This window comes from Leopardus geoffroyi, chromosome A2 (assembly GCF_018350155.1).
Source record: "Leopardus geoffroyi isolate Oge1 chromosome A2, O.geoffroyi_Oge1_pat1.0, whole genome shotgun sequence".
NCBI classification, from domain to species: domain Eukaryota; kingdom Metazoa; phylum Chordata; class Mammalia; order Carnivora; family Felidae; genus Leopardus; species Leopardus geoffroyi.
Window position 1 is genome coordinate 122,382,389 of NC_059331.1, and position 16,603 is coordinate 122,398,991.

Genomic DNA, 16,603 nt, shown 5'->3' on the forward strand with positions numbered 1-16,603 from the left:
TGTGAGGTCTGGGATCTGGGTCTGTTTTCTTCATGGCTATATGCCCGTTATGCCCAGAGGAGAGCCTAGCATTGGGTGGCTGCTCAAAAAATATTTGAATGGTTGATGAATGAATATTCTTCAGGGCAGCTCCCACATTCAGTATTTTTTTTTCTTTTTTTTCTTTTTTTTAATTTAACGTTTATTTATTTTTGAGACAGAGACAGAGCATGAACGGGGGAGGGTCAGAGAGAGGGAGACACAGAATCTGAAACAGGCTCCAGGCTCTGAGCTGTCAGCACAGAGCCCGACGCGGGGCTCGAACTCACGGGCCGCGAGATCATGACCTGAGCCGAAGTCGGCCGCTTAACCAACTGAGCCACCCAGGCGTCCCCACATTCAGTATTTTGATGTCAAAACTGGCTAACTTCGGAATGTCTACCCCCTAATGTGCATACATAACTTTGTAAGAGCCCTGCAGTCACGGAATAGTTAGTACCAAGGCAGTGTCACAAAGTTAGTGTGTTATAGTGATTTTTGTAGCGAAACAAAATCTCAACCCCCCCATGGAATACATTAGGGAATCCCTGGTTTGAGGAACTTTAGCTAATGTTTTGTTTTGTTTTAAGTAGGGTTTATGCTCAGCACGGAACCCAATGTGGGGCTTGAACTCACGACCCGGAGATCAAGACCTGGGCTGAGATCCCGGAGTTGGATGCTTAACGGACTGAGCCACCCAGGGGCCCCCAGTGTTTTGTGTTATTAACCTGTCTTTCAACTGACACCGTGAAAAGGGCGTTTTAAGGTAAAATATTCTTTTAAGATGATTATTAAATTTGTAAGTGTATCACTAGCTTTTAAAGGTTATAACTAAAATGAAAGCAGTAGATTAAAAAATTCTTGTAAAACTTGTAGACTCTGAGAAGAGGTTCCAGGTAGAAAAACTGTAAGACTTCAAGATCTTTTAGGGACAAGAGTTCCAGGCCCGGGTTAGACTCTCTGAAAGGAACTGGTAGCTCATAGTAGCTAGCATTTTTTTTTTTCTTTGTAAGATGAGTTTTTCAATATTGCAGGATTTTAAAAGATTAAGTGAGAAAGTACCTGGAAAAACATGTAGTCCAGTCTGCCACGCAGAGAGGCAGGTGGTGTTCACTTCTTTCCTTTCTCCCTCCAAATTCAGCGCACTGATACATCCGGACCTGCTACGTGTACTAATTTGTGTACCGTCTAGTTTGATTCCACTGAGCTTTGGTAGAAGTTGCCTCCAGCAATCTCACTTAGAAAACTACTTCCTATCCTGGGCACCACGAGTTGAGAGTCCAAGGGACTAGGATTGTGTAAATTCAGTGGTTTTCAGATGTGTGCTTTTGGAACCCTTTGTTCAAATGAAGTCTCTCTTGGAACGCTGACATTTCCTGGATCCTGGCAATTCAGGGCTGGGGCAGGCAAGGCCCTGCCCTCGTGCCCGTCATGACCTACTGGAGACCCAACCTTCTTACAGGGGGTGGGGCAGGGAAGGCAGAGCCGTGCTTCGCAGGGGTGAGGTGGTCACGGTGGGAGACACAGGGAGCCAAGGGTCTTGTGTGCCAGGGAAGGAACGGGGGAGGGAGAAGGGCCTTGTGGGCTGGTGGCTCCCAGGGCCTTTCTGTGTGAGAAGCACTCCTGGAGCCTGTTAAAAGTGTGAATTCACACCTCCTGGGGTCATGTTCCAGGAGGTCTGGAGTGGGCTCAGAAACCTGTGTGACGCAGAACGCCCCGTGCTTCTAAAACACAGGCAGGTTTGAACACCGCCAATGTAGCAAACTTTTCAATTAGCTACATGAGAGCGTTTTTATTTTATCTTGAGGTCGCGGGCATTTAAACATGGGTCTGTGGTTCTTTTGAGGATTTCTGTAGAAATTTTGTGCACGATTTAATGCAGAGTATTTGTACATTTTACACGTTTATATTTTTCTTTTTAATTTTTTCAAGTTTATGTTTGTTTTTTTTTCAACGTTTATTTATTTTTGGGACAGAGAGAGACAGAGCATGAACGGGGGAGGGGCAGAGAGAGAGGGAGACACAGAATCGGAAACAGGCTCCAGGCTCTGAGCCATCAGCCCAGAGCCTGACGTGGGGCTCGAACTCACGGACCCCGCGAGATCGTGACCTGGCTGAAGTCGGACGCTTAACTGACTGCGCCACCCAGGCGACCCAAGTTTATGTATTTTGAGAGAGAGAGACAGAGCGAGTGGGGAAAGGGCAGAGAGGGAGAGAGAGAATCCCAAGTGGGCCCCACACTGTCAGCACAGATCCCGACGCGGGCCTCGAACTCACAAACCACGAGTTCATGACCTGAGGTGAAACCAAAAGTCTGACGCTTAACCGACTGAGCCACCCAGGTGCCACTATTTTTTCTAGGTAGGGAAAAGAATCCATTACAATTCCAAGGAAGGGCCTTTTCCCCCTCATTCCTTCAGTTGTAAATGTTGAGAAAAACAAAGGCGGGAAAAATATGACTAAGAATAAATCATCTTACAACTTGTGGCCCACTGTTGCATATCTGAGACACGCAGAACATGACATTCTTAAACGGTCTCATGACTAACGTCTAGATTTACCAGTTAATGAAGGGTAACCTTATCTTGACAATAGCCAGACCTTCAAGGTCCTGTAGACCTCACCTTCAACATACACGAATTCCTTAGAGACTCACTTATGCTTCGCCCCCACTAACTAAAAAGAGTGTAATCAGTCACTCCTTGTAATCACAAGTGCAGTGTGGCCCCGTAGGTCCTGTCCCGGTGCTATAATAAAAGTACCTTTTTTCACTGGGAAATGTTTCAAGAATTCTTTCTGGACCTTCACACTCCACACTCCCGCATTATTATTTTTTTTAATTTTAATTTTATTTTTTTTTAACATTTATTTATTTTTGAGACAGAGAGAGACAGAGCATGAGCAGGGGAGGGTCAGAGAGAGAGGGAGACCCAGAATCCGAAACAGGCTCCCGGCTCCGAGCTGTCAGCACAGAGCCCGACGCGGGGCTCGAACTCACGTACCGCAAGATCGTGACCTGAGCCGAAGTCGAATGCCCAACCGACTGAGCCACCCAGGCGCTCCACACTCCCGCATTATAAAGACCTTAGCATTTAGGTGTGCAACGTTAAGGGGGTGGGGGCAGCCAAGAATCTGTTTCAAACTGAGGACTGAGATAGACTTGGAGCCACAGGGCCGGGGGAGGAACAGAGAGGAACGAGAGGCACAGACTCCATAGTGCATGCTTTGGAAAGCCCCGAAAGGGTAAGATATTCAGGCCAAGCAGGAAGAATAAGGAAAGGAGGCATCTGCAGGGCTCCTCATAGGTCCACCACCAGTCTTCTCCAGGGGACGTGGAGACCAGAACTGGGGAGAAGCAGGAGGAAAAGACAAGTCTTAGGATTTCCCTGTCTTCTTGGGCAGAAGGGCCTCTGTGGGGATGCATGATGCTGGCCTGTTCATTGCACGCCGTTGAGCCTCAGCGAGCCAGAGGAGGCCTTGCTCGGTGCCCCGCAGATCTGATTACGAAGCACAATTAACTACTGTCTTGTTTTCACAGCAGAAGCAGAGTCCATTTTCTTCCAGAGCTAGGATCAGCTCCCCCTGCCCTTTCCTGTTCACTCACGTGCCCAGCAAGACCAGATACGGGGCTTTGCCTTGGAAGGGCCCTTTGCACGGGTTATTTTTCCAAAGTGCAGTAGCTAACATTCTGGACTTTGTGTGGCCCTGGCTTTCTTCCTTCATTTCTCCAGGCAGCATGTGTGGCCCGTGCTGCGTACTCAGACCAATGTGGGGTTTCAGCAGAGCGATTGTACAGTTAATCCTCTAAGCCAGGACGTGTGCTTGGGAGAGCTGCTTCGACTCCTCCAGCACAGGACAGCAGGCACAGCCCTAGACGGGTGGGGCACAGGTCTGGTCGGCCCAACTCTACCCTGTAGGAAGTCAGGGCCCATCAAGGCCTGGGGGCCCCTCAGCCTGAGACTGATGGATGGTCTTGGAAGGATGTGGGGGTGCTCTTCCAATTTCCTGCCTGCATGCGGAGAGGGGGATGCCCGCAGGCTGGGCCTGGCCCCCCCGGTTCTGGTGGTGAGGGGAGATATGGAGCCGGAGAATGGATTTTCTCCCCCTTTCAAAGCTCATAGGTCTCTGGGATTCTTTGTGTCTTTGGTCTGTCCTGCTGGCACTGAACGCTGGCCTGTGAGTTACTAGCAAATATGAAAGGCCAGTTTATTCAATGAATATTTCTAGAGCTCCTCCTGTGTGCAGAGTTCTTGCTGTGGGCGTAAGTAATGGCACATGCCTTGAGCAGTTCCCAGCCTGGTGGCGGAGCCTGGCAAGGATTGCCCTGGGAGCTCCTAGAGGGGCCTTGTCTGAGTGACACTGGTAGGACGGCTTCCTGGAAGGGAGGCTCTTGGGGCTGAGTCCTGTAGGATGGACGGGATTTGCCAGATGGAGTCCACCGTGGTGGTTCTGTGGTGGGGGAAGCATGCTCCAGCTCTGTGGGAGGGCCTCAAGCTCTGAGCAAAGAAATCCCTGCCGACAAAATCTGGGGAAACTCAGTCAACACGGGGCACTGATCTCAAGGCGCTCTCTGCCCATTCCCCCTGCTAACTGACTTCTCTAGGTGGGGTGGCTCCCTCAGGAGATTTAATGGCATCTCAGGGGCAAAGCCTGGAAATCATACTAAGCATATTGATGGGAAAATTTACGTGTTCCGTACCTGCTTCTTTCCCTCCTGCTACAACTGCCTTCCCCTAGAGGCTTCCAGAAAGGCAGGCGAGGTCACTCACCTTTCCAAAGTGGTACATGTGTGCGTGTTGGAAAAAGGAGACGAGACGTTTCCTTGTTCCACAGCTCCCATGCCAGACAGCAACAGCAACGCCTGGGGGGCTTGTTAATGTGCAGATTCCCAGATTCCACCCCGTCTGGAAATAGAGGTTCCCAAAGTCTCTTCTCAAAGAGCAACCCAGTCGGTTCCCTTGAGCCACCCAAGCGTGTTCTCAGAGCTGTGGGCCCCTGGCCAGGCTCTTTTCCACAGACTTCTCCCTGACCCCGGCTGAAGCATCACGCTAGGAAAGGACTCTCTTGGGCCTTGCAGCCCCAGACATACCCCGCGTCAGCCTCAGACACGTGAAGGGGAACCTATTGTGCGACAGCCCCCTTCCCACCCAGCTGCCTCACTGCGGCCGTGGCAGTCCCGGGTTCCCCGGACAGTGGGAGAAGGGAAAGGAGTAGGGGAGGGCATCCGAGGTTCTTGTGTCCCCCAAACCTTGTCTGGCTTGGGGCCACCATGGGTGTGGGCTCAGAGAGATGGAAAAAACAGGGAGCTGAGGAAAGGGCCGGCTGCAGAACCTGACTTGTTTTTGGTCCTCGGACCCGACCCTCTTCTCCCCTCACCACAACACGTGGACGCGGACACCAGGGATCCAGCCAGGCGGGGACACAGAGCACAGATCCTTTCTTCTGCTTTTTACCTTGTACCGTTTGGGAGCTGTTTCTTCCCAACTAGATTCTGAGTTTCTTGAAGCAGGAACCTCGCGTTATTAGTGGTGTTATTTCCATACGTGGCACAGGGTGGTGCCCAGGAAATGGGGAGTGACCGACGGATGGGCGCGTGTGTATCTAGTGTCTGGGTGCACCCGTGCGTGTCTCCAGGGGTCTCTCCGGGTCCCTCTGGGCCTCCCCGTGTGGCCCCGGGAGTGTTTGCCTCCACGTCTGTGCACCTCTGTGTGTCTCTGGCTACGGACCTCCACATGTTGGTGGTCAGTTTCTGTGAGCCTTCATTCCTCTCTGTCCATTTTCTTTCCTACTGCTAGTTAGCCTCCTCCACGGGAAACCGGGGGTCTGGAGGCTTCAGCCCGCGGGTAGCACCTCCCCCACAGACCCTCCCAGCAGGGAAATGTCAGCTCACCTTCCACCTCCCACCCCACAGATGCTCCACACCTGCCATGCCTGCCGGCATCATTGTCGTCTACAGGCTCATAACTCCAACAGGCACTTCGTGGCCCCACTTTGCTGCATAGCACTCAGGTGCGTTGGCCAGCGGTTAACCTCTCCTGGCTCAGCCCAAGGGCCAAGCAGCTCCCAGGTGCCCCTGCGTAGCCAAGCCCTTGGGGAAGGCTGATGGTTTTCAATTTTTTTTTTTTTTTTTAGCCAGATTTAAAGAGGACTTAATCAAGTGGCTGACACATAATTTTTGATGATAGATCGCGATGCAGTTTTTGGCATCCATCTGGGGAGTTCAGAGAAGTGCGTGACCTCTACTTACTTATGTGCAAAGGCTTCTCAGCGTGTGGGGATATAAAAATGAAGAAGAGAAAAAAGAAAAACGATGCTGAGTCCTGATTTGTTCTGGCAATAAATATTCACCCATGGATTCATGAACGATGAAATTCCTATCCATTCCATTAAGATGTGTTTCTAATACATTTCCCTTTTGAGGTTTAACATCGACTTACAAAAACGTTTAGTGTCTGTGTTGTGTGATTCAATTGTATACTATATCTTATGTGAAAAATAGTGATAACTCAATCTGGAAGACGTTTTCAAAAAATTTACAGATTTCGGCCGCAGAAAATTAAATATTTCTATCTCAATTTATAAATATATTTTGTGGCAGAGAAGTACGATAAGGTGAGCAAAGAAAGACTTTCAACCGTAAAAATACTGCATTACTAGAAAATTCCATAGGGGAAATGGAATGAAGATACAAGTTCAAAGTGAAAAGGAACAATGTAAAATTCTTTGCTGTTGAGGGAGAGTTAGCTGGTTAGCATGTTTTTTTAAACAGGTGAGGGTGGTTATTAAATCACTGTTGTGTTGGGATTCTGAACGATGTATTTTATTTTATTTTATTTTTTTTTAAATTTTTTTTTTTTCAACGTTTATTTATTTTTTGGGACAGAGAGAGACAGAGCATGAACGGGGGAGGGGCAGAGAGAGAGGGAGACACAGAATCGGAAACAGGCTCCAGGCTCTGAGCCATCAGCCCAGAGCCCGACGCGGGGCTCGAACTCACGGACCGCGAGATCGTGACCTGGCTGAAGTCGGACGCTTAACCGACTGCGCCACCCAGGCGCCCCTGAACGATGTATTTTAAAGTGTTGTGGCAGGTTTGTGTTAAAATGTGAATATTTGCCAAATGCCAGATATCACTCTCTCTTGCACATTTAAAAATGTATGTAGAAAATATTAGATGTCAACTTAAAAACATGCAAGATGGGATACCGGATTACAAAAAATTGTTTTGGGAGTATTCCTAGAGCAAAAGCCCTTTTGAATCCTGGCCTGATGGCTCCTCAGTCCCTTCCACTCCCACCGTCTCCTGGAAACTCCCTCATGGTTGTTCACGGAGACAGTTGGGGCCTTGTCTACACTTGCCTCTGGATTTCAGGACACTGGCCTTTGGGACAGGCTGCGGCCTGCTGTGTGAATTGTACCCATCCTCTGTGCTGAATTAAACTGCCCTTGGTTGGGGAGGAGGGGCAGACACTGTCCCGGGGAATGATCATGGACAGACCTGCAGACACACAGGTCAGAGATGGAGAACCAGCCCTAGGCCAGGGCCATGGGCTCTGCAAACGAGAATGGATCCAGCCCCCCGTCCTTGGCCACAGCACCCCTTCGCATGCCTGGTTGACTTGACCTGAGGGGAGGCTGTTTCCACAGAGGCATGGTTTATTTCGCAGAGAGGAGAGACGTGGTTTCTGAAGGGGAGGCTGAAATGAAGCCCAGTCTGAGGTGGAGGTTGGGAGATTGGTTCTAATCATCAAAGACCCACTTTGGTTTCTGATATTCCAGTCCTACTCCTTGCCCCGGCGGGGGAGTGGGGGGCAGCCTCCTCCTCCCTTGTCCTGCACTACACCTTCTGGTTGGCCTAACAGTGTATGGCTGCCCTAACTGTGTCTTCCTCCCCACAAGTTCCTCCCCAAGGTCCCGAGCCTGTGGAGAAGAGGTCTCCCAAGACAGGAAGCAGCATCCTTCCTAGGACCCCAGGGACAGGAGCATGGCTGGGGAGGGGCAGAGAGATGACCTGGTCTGGGGTGGGGGGTAGGTGAGAGCCCCTGGGACGAAGCCAAATTAATCCTTTACTTCCTATTGCTGTGACCACCACCCTCAACCACAGAGGGCAGCACTGAGCATGGAGGCAGAAGGCAAGGAGGGCCAACCGCATTGAAGGGGGCAGTGGGGACCCCCGGCTCTGCTGAGAACTAGCTGTAGGACTTGGGCAGGCCCCTCCTGGCTCGGGGCCTCAGTTTCCTCATCTGTGAATGGGGCTACGGTGAGGATGCAGTGAGAGGCTGGTGTGGGCAAATGCCTGAAGACTTGTAAACTGCTCCTCTGGGGGGGGGGCGGTGGCTGGTCCCTGTGACTCCCCTCTGCTCCCTCTGCACTGACACTTCCGGCCCAGCCGGCCCTGGTTCCTGAGAGCCTCTCACGCCGCCTGCCACACAGCCTCTCTCCGGCTGGCTGGGCTGGTCTCTTCCCTCCCTTCCGCCCCCACCAGGGCCCGCGCAGCAAGGTGAACCCAGAGACAGGCGCCAGACAAGGATGGGGAAGCTGTCCCTAAGGTGGAGTGATGGGCGAGTGGGGTGGCAGAGGGGTCACACGGCGGCCGTCTGCTTGATGCTGTGGAAGCTGATCCGTGTGGGCGACGTGGGGATGGACGTGGCCCGGGCCACGGGCACTCGGAGGGAGTGGTGGTCCTGCCAGCGGTGCCACCTCTTTCTCACGGCCGAGCGCACCTGTGGGAGAGGCAGAGGCTCAGCCGGGCCTGCGGGGGCCAGTCCTGGGACCCAGAGTCTTCACCCCTGCCCCCTGCCCCTCGCAGGGCCCTTCAAGGGAGGTGGGGCACCCTTCTGACCGGCACCCTCACACCCAGGCACTGGCTGGTTCCAAAGGCAGGTCCTCCCCCTGAAGCCCCTGTTGGCCTTGGAATCTCAGCCTTGGCGCCTCTCCCCTCCTCTGCACTGACCAGGGCCCTCTGGCCTCATCCCTCTCCTGGAGAAGCTCCCAGCCCCCACTCTTCCTTGGGACACCCTGCCTTCCCTGCCCCATCCCTCTGCCACCTCATCGCTATGGTGGGACCACAGCAGCTTCTCAGATCTGCCTCTCGCTCTCCTGGGGCATCTGCCGAACTGTGAGCTCCTCGTGCATACTCAGCATCGCTCTCCCTCCTGAAAGTCCTTCCTCCAACCTCCTCCACCTGCTGACAGACCCTGCCTCGCTGGCCACAGCATGTGCTGCTGAGATGGAGAGCCAACGGTTCTATTCATTTCAAAACTTGACTGTCGCTGATGCCGTATTATTCTCATTTGCACGGTAAGAATTTTTCTGCACAATGGATCATGTTCCCCATATGCTAGCTTAGCACACGGCTGGACAGAAGAAATGCCCCAGAGACATTCACTGTTTGTTTGCTTTCACAGCTCTTTCTCTCCCTGCCCTCCAGCCCCGGCCAGTCTCCACTGCTGGACTTTGCCGTCTGCGGTCTGCATTCATCGACCGAGACCTAAGCGAGCAGAGACACCCCACCGTCATCCCCTGCATCGGCAGGTGACGTGCCTCAGGATGGCACTGGCCCTCCTCCTGTTTGGAAGCTCTCAGCACCTGGGGACTGTGTCTACTCTTTGCCCCTTAACCCACTGTGTGTCCTCAACCACCACCGGCCTATGTGAGCGTCTCTCCCAAGCTGGTCACACTAAGATTCTGGGCTTTGCGAGCTAACCAACCAGGCTGCCCCCGGTGCCTCGCTCCCTGGAGCTGGCCTGAGGGTGTATGGTCCTCCCTGTGGTGGGGAAATATGCTGGTGTCTTTCCTGCTCCCTGGGTCCATAAAGGCCTGGCTGCGCGGCTCACACCTGACTCGCTCCCGGAATGCTTTCCCCTGTCACGCCTGTGTTCTGCTTCCCTCTCCTATGGGACCCCTGCAGCCCGGGCTCCTCTGCTTATTGCTCGTCCGGCTCTCCGAGTGCATTTGTGAAGCGCTGGCGTGTTGTTTCTGGCCGGCACAGCTGGCCTTCTAAACTGGTTTGAGACCCTCAGGCAGGATTCCCGTTTCCCGAAGTCGGGTGGTAGAGCTCGGCAGAGCCAGGGACCCAGGCACTTCCAAAAGGCTGGGCCACTCCACCGGAGTGGAAACTGAGGGCTAACCCGGAGCCTGGTCTCCTACCTCTCCATTGAAGAAGCAGTAGAAGACAGACACAAAGAAACCCTGGAAAGGAAGGAGGGAGGCGTCAGTGACTTGCTTGGCGAGCTGCGTGGCAGGGCTGGCCCGGAACACTCTGCCCCCGAGGACCCCAGAGGCTAAGGGCTGCGGGGAGCCCACCCCTCACGGCGCAGGTGTACTGGGGTCCACTGCAAGCGACAGGCTGCCACGAATCCTCAGAACAGGTGCCGGACCTTCGGTAGGTACAGGCTAGGGTGACTGAGACCCAGTCAGGAGGGGAGCCCACCCTAGGGTGGGGGTGCCAGGGGCCGGGGCTCGGGACCAGTGTGTGCATGCATTCGTATTGCAGTGTGCACATGTATACACCAGTCCCGGGGGAAGTCTCTGTGAGGACACTGGTGCCCGAGCGTTCTAGGGCAGGAAGGAGTCCCCATCAGGTCACATGCCCCACCTGGAATGACTGCAGGAAGGAGTTGAAGTAGACGAACACAATCTGCGACAGGTCGTCCTCCCCAGGGTTGACGAAGAACAGCATGTAGGTGATGCCCAGGAGGGGCAGGAGAACCAGGGTGGCCTTCACTGCCTTCCTGGGGGGGCGGGGGTGAGAGGGTGACAGGACTGGTCTGAGACCACACTGCAGGCAGGGCGCCACTCGGGTGCCGTTTCTTCTGGGACCCCTCAGCAAGCTCCCCGGCTGAGGACCAGGAGGACTAAGAGGGCCCGGCCGGAGGCAGGCTCCCCTCGGGGGGCTAAGGCGCCCACGCTCACCGGTACTGGATTGTTTCCGATGTGGTGGATGCTCGCAATTTTGTCATTAGGATCCTGACGATGTTGAAGAGAAATACAAAGTTGATCTGGAGGGGGAGGCAGGGAAAAAGGAAGGCCCATGAGGTGGGGAAAGAACCGACAGGCAGCCACTGACGCCTGGAGCCCATCGAAATGCATGCCCCATGCACACATCCATCCTACCGGTCACCCCAGCCCCCGCCTGGGGGCCCGAGGCCTCTGTTTCTCCCGCACCAGGACAGGCAGGCACTTTGCTCAATTCCTTGTCACCCGAGGGCTCCAGAGCCTGCTTCTCCACCTCCAGAGCCAAGAGGAAAAGCAGCCTTAGAAAGCAGTGAACAAGGGCACAAAGGCCGCTTCTCCTGAGCCGCAGCTCCTCAGAGAGTCCCCAAGCCCCTGCCCCTGCCTTGTTGATTGAGGGTTCCCCTGAGGCCCTTCGACCCTTGGAGCAGACCTGGCCAGGAGTGACTAATCTCTCCCCATCCGTCCCCTGCATCCAGGAAAACTCTAGAACCATCACAGACACATCTGAGGCCACGGAGATGAACGATCTGCTGGGCTGACTCCCAGGCTCCTGGAAGGACCTCATTTATCTTCATCCTGAGCCTCTTCCTCAGCATCAGAGCCCGCGCACGCAGCCTCTTCCTGGGACCTGCCCGTGGGGCCTCCTGAGTCATCCTCACGCTGTGTACGGTCACCGTGGGCCGCAAGCGTCCCGTCCATCTGCGTCAGCTCATCTGTGCGACTGGTCTGGGGTGGGTCGAACCTTCCAGTGGGTCTGTTCTCCGTGCCCGTGTGTGTTTGCCTCAGAGAGTGTGTGTTCGTGTGTGAGCGTGTATCTGGGGGCGTGGGCAATGCCAGTGTTTCTCTCTCTCCATCTCCAAGTGTGAGCAGACAGGAAAGTGAGACTCCCTTTCTTGGGAATCTCTCCCGAGAAAGTGCACATGAGTCAGAGGGTATCTGCTGGCTCATGCAGATGCACACACATGAGTACATATGTGTGCACACGCATACACACAAATTCCTCCCGTGTCTCTGTCCTGAGAATCCGTCACTTCTTAAGCCCTCCTAAGTTCTGGGCATATACCAGGCTGGGAGTTGGGCTATACGGCAGACATGATCAACCACAGCCGGCTGCTCTCGTGCCCATGGCGGCATGGCCAGGGTATGGGGTGGGAGGGATGCCTTCAGCCAGTGGCCCGCTGCGCTCTGTTTCTTCTTCAGGCTCCTCTCATTTCTAGCCCCTGCGTTTCTGGTATATTTCCTTGGATCGCAAGAGCACCATAACACATAGGTCAATCCTAATTTTCTCGTACAAGTGATACAAAATACTTGACCTTTTCTGATTCTTTCTCACTTCTCTGAGAGTAGAGGCAATATATTCTCATTTCTGCCACATTCCCTGCATTATATCTATTTACCCATCATCTATCAACCCGCTACCAATTCATTCAATTATCCATCCATCATCCATCCAAGTATCTACTCAAAAATCCATTCATCAGTTTATCTACTCACCCGTCCATCCACCCACACACCCATCCATTCTGTCAGTGAGTTGCAGAGCACCTGCAGGCTGCAGGGTCCTGTCCCATGTGCTGAGGCAAAAGCAGGGACAGGGTCTAGTGTGGAGGATGTGGGAGATAAGGCCTTATCCTCTCTACTCCGTGAGGCAGGCAGTTAGTGATGCTGCCCCTGCCGCATCACAGCCTGGGTCTGTGCAGCCCGGAAGTCACTCTTCCCTTGTGAGCGTGGTTCCCAGCCTCCCCCTCCACCACACCTTCTCCACCTCACCCTCTCACAGGCACCTTCCCCCTCCTCCAGGGAGCCTCTCACCATCCAGCCCACACGGAGCTTTCCCTTCCTGGCCTCCCAACCCTGCCCCAAATCCCAGCTCTTCAGTGAGCACTGCTTACTGTCCCATAGCCTTGACCAGCCTAGTCTCTTCATTCATTCATTCATTCATTCATTCATCTAACTGACTTGCTATGTGTCAGGCCCCTGCTCCCAGAAGTCTTGTGGTCTGGAGGGAGGGGGGGCATGCGACTTTCCTAAGGGGTCAGAAAGGCCTAGAGAAATGGCACTGAAGGAAGGTGGGGGATTGTGTCCCAAGCAGAGAAAGGGCCTGGGGAGAAAGCCTTGGGGTGGGGGAGATAGGCTGGCTGGGGCCACTGCAGTGAGTCCAGACAGTGGAATCTATCTACCTCCTTCTACAACAGCAGCTGCAGGGCTCTCCCGGCCTGGGATGTTCCCAGGGCAGCATAGGCTCTGGGAATGTTGAGGGGAGAGGGTGCAGGATGAGAGGGCAAGGCCAGACCCTGTGCAAAAACTCCCCCAGAGAAGTCCAGCCTCGCATCCTCCTGCCCCGTGTGTCCGGAAGCTCTGATGCCGGCAGCTTGGGTTCCCACTGGCACGTTAGGTCCTCGTGAGGTGCTACAGGAAGAATGCCCCAGGCTGGTCAGAGCTCTGGCAGGTGGTGGGTGTCAGGCCCAAGCTGGGGGTCTGGACATTACGGTTGCTACCAGGACTGACACGGGAGGTTCGGTGTTCCCTAACGTGGCCCAGGACTCACACCATTCCAGGTTTTGTTTTAAGCACTACACAGCTACTCCTCAAGCAGCAGCTGTGATCATTATTCCTATTTTACAGATGGACAAACTGAGGCTCAGATAGGCTGCATCACTTGCCCCTGCCACAGACGTAGAAGGCATTGGTGTCAGGATTCGAACTCAGGCAGCTGGCCTCAGCATCCTTCTCCTCACTCCCACATCATGCTGCTGCTCCTGCAGGGGTTAATGAAATCTGGGCCAGACGGAAAGAACTAGAGTGAAGGCCCTCAGCACATGACCGGGGAGGGGTGATCAGAGCTCAGGATAGCACCGCATGGCCTGTCAGCACAGGATCCAAACCTGTGGCTCCAGGGGCTGGGCAGTGCCCCTGTGTTCCGGGCCGCTGGTCCTCACAGTGACCCCATGAAGCAGGGATTGGCATCCTCGTGTTACAGGTAAGAAACCGAGGCTCCGAGCAAAGAGCTCCCTCAGGGTCACCCCGCAAATCCCAGGCGGCTGCCGCCAGTGCTTGTTCAGGATGCCACAGAGCATATCGCCTCCCACCAAGGCAGAGACGATGAACAGACGCAACTCACTGGCTCTTAACCTCCAGCGCATGAGTCCCATGGGCCCTCTCCACACCTGCGAGGGGGAGGGTGCTTGCTGACTCCTGGTGCTCATGGGAGACCCTCCTCCAACTTCACTGTCACACCTGCAGTGGCAGGCAGGGAGGGAGGGAGAAGGAAAGGGGATGACATTTCTGCCTCCTGCCTTCAGACACGGTTCCCACCCTTGGGGATGTCCTCTGCTGCCTCCAGTTCGGGTATCCAGTGGGTTTACTGGGGTGCTGCGAGGTTCCTCCTCTCACCGCTCCACAGTTCTCAGCCTCCTGTACTGCACATGCACCCGGGCAGTTAAACACGGCCAGCCTGCCTGAGACCCGTGCATCCATGGAGCCTGGTAACTTGTCAAGATGGAATTGGGGGTGCCCTCAAAACCTGGAGACCAGTCTGTTTCACGGCCCCTGGGGGCCTGGTCCTCACTGGATGCCTCTGTTTTCTCCTCCTGTTGGCATTTTCTAGGCAGGTGAAGCCTTAAAGGCCTACGTCCTGAATCCTATGATGCGCGGGGTCCTGGCTGGGCCATAGAGAACCAGACAACACACATCCCTGCTTGGCAGGGCCCCGGACACTGTGGTTCTCCAACTAGAGTGTGTGCATCAAAGGTACTTGGGGCCATTGGTCCAAATGCAGATCTGGCCCCCTGCCCCAGACATTCCCAGTGGTGGGCGAGGGGCCTGGAATTTCTATTTGGAACAGGGGCTGCTAGGACATTGCTGGGGGGAGCACCGAGCGAGGAGACTTTAGTCAGACCCGATGTGGCACACCCTGTAGGCGTGCGGGGTTCCGGGGACCTGCGTTCATCAGCAGCTGCAGGGGACGTTTCTCGGCCTCAGGCTTCCTCTGGGGTGGGAGAGCTAGTTCAGCCTCAAAGCAGGGGACCTGGAAATATGGGGTCTCCTGTCCACAGAGCAACCTCCACTGATGGGGCATGAAATGTGTAGATACGTAACCTAGCTTCCAAACCTTCCACGGGGAGCAGTTGAGACTCTTCTGCGTGGTTGCCTCCATGGAAGCCAGCTCGTCACCTCACCCTTTGTTGGTTCCCTTCCTTCCTTGTCTTCCACTCCCCCCTCCCTCGCTGTACTTCCTTGGACCACCTCTCACTTGAACGCCTGGCACACGATCTTGTCACATGGTGCTAATTCTGGCTGTTCAACTGGCATTCGTGTGGCCCTGGGCAAGTTGCTTAATTAACCTCCCTAGCTTCTGCTTCCTCACCGGTCCAAAAGGGATACCACAGAGCCTGTCTGAGAAGGTCGGCACAGGTTAAAATACTCATGGAGAGCACTGAGCCTCGGGCCTGGTCCAGAGCGGAACCCAAGAAGTGCCACATGCCTTTCCCATGACAACAACCTCCTACAAACTGAACCAGCCAATTCACTTCCCGGAACCCAGAAATAAGCTCGTTCATGTCTTTCAGCAGCAGAAATGCAGCTGTGAACCATTGGGGGAGGGCAGAGCACTGAGCACGTATCCAATGCAGAGGACAGGCAGGTGGTGGGCGACCGGCCCCGAGTCTCAGCTCAGCAGGCAGTTTCATCTCAGTTCCTTCATCTGTAAAATGGGCATCATAATTCCCATTTCCAGGCAGTGACGATATGAGATTTGGAAGTAATGAGGACGGGGCTTCTGGACAGGCTCAGTCTGGAACCTGGAAGCCTTTTACATGTGATGGCTGGCCGTGTGCTAGGCCCAAAGGGAGAAGCAAAGGGCTCTTGGACCGAGAGGTGAGGGCAGAAGCAGAGAAAGAGGCGTGGAACAACAGGTGAGGAGTGGGGGCTGGCACGGAGCCCTCCGTGCCTTTCTCCCCTTCTCCATTTCCTTACTGCTGCCCAACATCCTTGCAGCCGGGAGTCCCTCCCCACTCTTGCTGACCATCCCCCCCCCCCCACCCCCCAGGCCAGCCTTCCTTGGCAGGATCCCAGATTCACAAAAAGCCCTATCCCTCCGCGATGGGCTCTCAGCAGCTGGCGGGGAGGGGACGGGTCTCAAGGGGTTTCCGTTCACACTGGGGGTAGGGATGAGTGACTCATTGCAGCTGGGACTCCAAGGACACTCACTACTTCTGCCTTTGAAATGAGGTGGAATTTCTGATGGTGGAATTTCAGGCAGTGGGTAGAAACCTCCCTAGTCATCTCTAGTGCATATACATCAAGGACACTCCAAAGATGGGGGTCATATGAATCCCAGAAGAAGTCACAAAAAGGAGGAGAGTCAGGAAATGAAAGAGATAAACAGTCATTGTCTCCAAGGTAAACCAAAGAACCCCCATTAGGCACCTGCTGTGTACAAGAGGAGGATGGCGATTGTATCCCACAAGGAGCGGGTGGCCCTTTAAGGAAGCTGGTGCATACAGGAGCCCGAAATTACCAAGCCTGAAATAAGTCTTACGTAAATGCCCATTTCTTATGGGGCTTCTTTGCATGTCTCTTTTTTAAAATGTGTGATATATAGTGGGTTCGCTTTTGCAGAACACAGCCT

General features: G+C 54.1%; 1 protein-coding gene and 1 long non-coding RNA gene across 3 annotated transcripts in view; one reads left to right on the plus strand and one right to left on the minus strand.

Annotated features, from left to right (window-relative positions):
* Positions 1-638: 638 nt before the first annotated feature.
* On the plus strand, positions 639-6,308 carry LOC123606653. The gene is made up of 2 exons (XR_006716417.1): positions 639-784; positions 6,151-6,308. It is a non-coding gene; the product is annotated as an uncharacterized LOC123606653 (long non-coding RNA).
* A 1,348-nt stretch (positions 6,309-7,656) lies between these two features.
* CRHR2 (corticotropin releasing hormone receptor 2) overlaps positions 7,657-16,603 on the minus strand; it is a 46,658-nt gene continuing 37,711 nt past the window's right edge. For both annotated transcript variants that reach the window (XM_045495217.1, XM_045495218.1), the window contains 4 exons: positions 10,933-11,018; positions 10,616-10,751; positions 10,168-10,209; positions 7,657-8,741 (listed from right to left, as the gene is read on the minus strand). In XM_045495217.1, coding sequence (XP_045351173.1) covers positions 8,601-8,741; positions 10,168-10,209; positions 10,616-10,751; positions 10,933-11,018 — 405 coding nt within the window. In that variant the 3' untranslated portion in view covers positions 7,657-8,600. The remainder of the gene's footprint in view (positions 8,742-10,167; positions 10,210-10,615; positions 10,752-10,932; positions 11,019-16,603) is intronic.